We start from the raw sequence: 4,379 nt of genomic DNA, 5'->3' as shown, positions 1-4,379 counted from the left end.
TAGATCACAACTATGGCCCAAGATGAAGGAGGGAAGAGAGGGTACGGGAGGGGAGGGGGTTAGATCAAGGGAAGGTGAATGGTGGGATCACACCCATCGTGCATAATGCAAGGGTACATGTCGGCTCTATTAGTATAGAGTATAAATGTCTTAACACAATAACTAAGTAAATGAGGTGAGGTATATAACCAGAGTGATGTAAGAGTTCCTAATTGTATATGAAATCAGCACATTGTACCCATAAATGCATTAATATATACATGATCTATGTGTTTATAATTTAATAAAAAATAAAAAAATTAAAAATAAACATACAGAGCTAAGTATGTGCCTTGTAAGAACTACCACCTGTTCAGCTTCTGAGCTCAAAAAGTCCTGACTTACCAAGAAGAACCAACCTCAGTAAAACCTAAAAGTGAACCTCTTTCCAAAATGCATTTTTTCTGGGCAGCGCCTGTGGCTCAGTGAGTAGGGTGCTGGCCCCATATACCGAGGGTGGCAGGTACAAACCTGGCCCCAGCCAAACTGTAACAAAAAATATTTGAGTGTCGTGGTGGGCACCTGTAGTCCCAGCTACTCAGGAGACTGAGGCAAGAGAATCACCTAAGCCCAAGAGCTGGAGGTTGCTGTGAGCTGTGACACCACAGCACTCTACTGACGGCGATAAAGTGAGAGTCTCTCACTTTAAAAAAAAATACATTTTTACAAGTTGGAAGTCTGTGTTCCCTAGGCCCTCTTGGCAGTCCTTGGCACTCTGGTAAGTGTTTAATGGTAATATCACCAAGCCTGACTTTTAGCTGCATACATCCTTGTGATCAGGACCGAGGGATGGAATGGGGGGCTCCCCAGATCCCAGAGACTAAGCTGGATCAAGGGACTCCCTCTGTGGACATGTCCTATCCAGACTCACCTCCATGAAGGGGCTGAGGGGCCTCATGGGGGACGCTCCAGCTCCCAAAGCCTAAGCTGGATGGAGGGATTCGCTCTGCGGAGATGTCCAATCCAGACTCACCTCCACGAAGTGATTGCTCAGGGCTGGCCCTGAGTCGTTCCTGAAGGTCTGGCTGGCGTGGAGGAGCTTCTTGTTGCCATGCTGGTCCCAGTGCTCCCCGTAGCTCACTTCTAGCTGTGAGTGCAGGTGGCCCCAGCCCTCCTCATGCTGGAGCTGGACCTGGGACACACACAAGCAGAGGCCTTGCCTACCCAGTCCCTGGGCTCCCTCCCGCCACCACCCCTGGGATAGCAGTTTCCTTTTCTCAGGGAAGATGGTTCTATAGAAAATATTGGGATTTTTTTGGTATTGATTTTGACTTTGTAAAACACAGTAGAACCTCCCTACATTGACCACCTCTCTACGCTGACCACCTCCTTAAGTTGACTTAATTTTCATAAACCAAAGTATCCAAGGTACTCAGCCCTACTATGAAACTAATTTATAACTTTCATAGGAAAGCTATAACCCAATTTTAGCCCAGGAATATGAGGAGAGGGGAGAGGGAGGGGAGGGAGGAGGGTGGGCAGAGGGAGGGTGATTGGTGAGATCACGCCTATGGTTCATCCTATAAGGGTACATGTGAATCTCTCTAAATGTAGAATATAAATGTCTTAACACAGTAACTAAGAAAAAGACATGAAGGCTATGTTAACCAGTTGGATGAAAGTATTTCAAATTGTATATAGAAACAGTACACTGTACCCCATGTTTGTATTAATGTACATTGCTATGATTCATACAAAAAAAAAAACACCAAAAAAAATTTTTTTTCATAGACCAGACTTGTAGCACTAGTTCCTCATGTCAACCACCTCTGAATGTTGAACAGTTTGTTACAGTCCCTTGGGTGGTCACCTTACATTGGTTCTACTGTACTGCATTAGACTATGATCCGTTTTGATGACTAAGGTTTTGGCATCCCCTTAAATTTTGCACACAAGGTGAGTAACTTACTTGGCTCACCCTGATGGGAGTTGGAAGAGCCAGCAACCATGCTGGGCACCCTGAACTAATCCATGCAACCTCCAAGGCCCAGTCCCTACTCTCACATCACACCCTCTGGCCCCAACTCCCTGGACAGAACCTACACAAGTCAGGGTTTCAACTGGCAAGTTCATGGGATTCTGCTGCCTTCTCTGACCTCTGAACCAGGTGTCAGAGCAACACAGGGTCATTCACTGAACACATTTTGCTGAGTACTAAGCATGAACCAGGCACAGTGCTGGGCATCAGGTACCCAGGCCTGATTGAGCCTGAAGACACAGACCTTACCCTCACGGGGTGATGGTCCACTGGGACAGGCAAACCTTAAACAAGTGAATTAATGAAGTAGCAGCTGCGTCTGCCTTCTGCTCACCTGCCTGGCTGCTCTGGCAGACTGCCAATTCCTTAACTACTGCTTTCTCCCTCCTGCCCCAGGGCCTTTGCACTTGCTGTTCCCTCTGCCTAGAGCACGCTTCCATGGCAACAGAACTGTCTCCTATTTTAGTTTCCAGCTTCAGCATCACTTTCCCAAAGGAGCCTTCCCCCTGCCCTGCCCCACCCTGACTCCATTGCCATCTGCTCTCTGGGCCTCTGCTCTGCTCCCCACCCACAGCAATTATGTTTCCCACATTTGGATTTCTTGCTTTCTGTCCCACCCCACAGCAGGATGGCAGGGACCAGGTGCTGCCATGTCCACAGCTCTCTCCCAGGGCAGGGTACACCCAGGTGTTTATTAAGATCAGTTGAGTGTACAGACAGAAGACTTGAGGCTGGAGTCCCTGGATCTGTGAGCAAATCATCTCTTCAGGGATGAGTCTAGGGTATACAAATCACCAGCTGCCTGCACTTCCCTGATCACCTCCCTGGCCGGGCACCCACCTTGTGGCTGAAGGCTGGGATCTGCGTGCAGTGGAGGTCGTGGCCCAGCTCCAGCCGGTAGGTGCCCTCTGCACTGTTCTGTGTCTGCAGCTTCTGGCTGGTGCTGCACGCGTGTGCCGGCTGCTTCACCTGACCTGTTTGGTCAACACAGAGACCCCTGCCCTTCCTCTGCTGGGCAGCCCCTACCAGGGCTCCAAGGAGAGGAAGCCCACCCTCAGCTACCATCCCACCCTCCACTCCTCCTGATGTCACCCGACGGGAGCGTCCGTGAGAGGTTTTAAGAGACAGATGAATGTTCCCCAAGGCACTTTTTTTTTGAAACTGAGGCTAACTCTGTCCCACTGGGTAGAGTGCCATGGTATTATCACAGCTCACAGCAACCTCAAACTTCTGGGTTTGAGCAATCCTCTTCCCTCAGCCTCCCAAGTAACTAGACTATAGGTGCCAACCACATGCCCAGTGAGTTTTTCTTTCTTTCTTTTTTTTTTTAGTAGAAACAGAGTCTCACTCATACTCAGGTTGGTCTCAATCTCCTGAGTTCAAGCAATTTGCCTGCGTCAGCCTCCCAGAGTGCTAGGATCACAGACGTGAACCACTGTGCCCGGACTGGAAGGCATATATTTATTGGGCAGGTGCTTAGTACCATTCAGAGCCAACCAGGGACTAACTGGGATCCCCATGGTGACAGGGGAATCAGCCCACAGAGCCACAGCCCCAGGAAAGGGCACAGGTCCTGCCAGCCCTGCCTAGCCCCAGCCAGGCATGCAGCGCCGTACCCAGGAGACCATACTTGATCTGCAGGGAGCTGGTCCAGAGGCGGCCCCGCTGCTGCAGCAGGCCCAAGGCATGCAGGCCCACCTGTCCTGGCACGAAGAGCTCAGCAGCCAGGGATGCCACCTGTAGCCCATCCTCCATCTTCTTCTCCAGCAGCGCTGTGGGGAGAGCAGGCAGTGAGAGGGGCGGGCACGCGTGGCCAGGCTCCAGGGACCGACACTCCCAAGGTGGGGGTTCCCCAAACAACACCTGGAGCAGGGGAACCCCGACACAGGCCGCAGAAGACACCTGCGCTGTCCACGGTAAGCCCAAAAGTCACTTTTAAGGGTCCCAGACAAGTTTTTACATGAAGTAGAAAGAGACAAAACCAAACAGTTCAGAAGAGAGGGGGAATGATAGCACACGGGGACCAAGGAAACTTCACTTTCTGAAAGTTGTGCCTCTGCCAGGCTGATGTCCAGCCAGAGGCACGGGCAGAGAGAGCTGGGCCTGGTATTAAGATGCCAAACACCCCGCCAGGCAGTCAATAGCCACTGCTCCAAGGGTCCTCTGGCCCAGCCCCCAACCTTGCAATCTTCTGGAACACCCCATGGGAGGCACAGTGAGGGGCCGCCCCAGCTGGGCACCACGGCTGACGCCTGCTCAGGCTGCCAGAGTCCAGGCCAGACTGCATTCAGTTTCTTAAAAAATGCCTCACATGCATTTTAGGTCAAAATGCCCAGGGTATTTCTCTTTTTTTTTTTTTTTT

General features: G+C 50.8%; 1 protein-coding gene across 1 annotated transcript in view; it reads right to left on the bottom strand.

Moving 5' to 3' along the window:
* Nucleotides 1-4,379, bottom strand: part of LOC100953830 — a 54,691-nt gene that overhangs the window by 33,709 nt on the left and 16,603 nt on the right. Inside the window, exons 9-11 of the mRNA XM_023507567.1 lie at nt 3,634-3,789; nt 2,858-2,991; nt 1,013-1,171 (exon numbers count right to left, since the gene is read on the bottom strand). Coding sequence (XP_023363335.1) covers nt 1,013-1,171; nt 2,858-2,991; nt 3,634-3,789 — 449 coding nt within the window. The remainder of the gene's footprint in view (nt 1-1,012; nt 1,172-2,857; nt 2,992-3,633; nt 3,790-4,379) is intronic.

Source organism: Otolemur garnettii, unplaced genomic scaffold, assembly GCF_000181295.1.
Source record: "Otolemur garnettii isolate 467f Iridium unplaced genomic scaffold, OtoGar3 scaffold00189, whole genome shotgun sequence".
Classification (NCBI taxonomy): domain Eukaryota; kingdom Metazoa; phylum Chordata; class Mammalia; order Primates; family Galagidae; genus Otolemur; species Otolemur garnettii.
The sequence above is the reverse complement of the archived record's forward strand: the minus strand, read 5'-3'. Positions and strand labels throughout refer to the sequence as shown.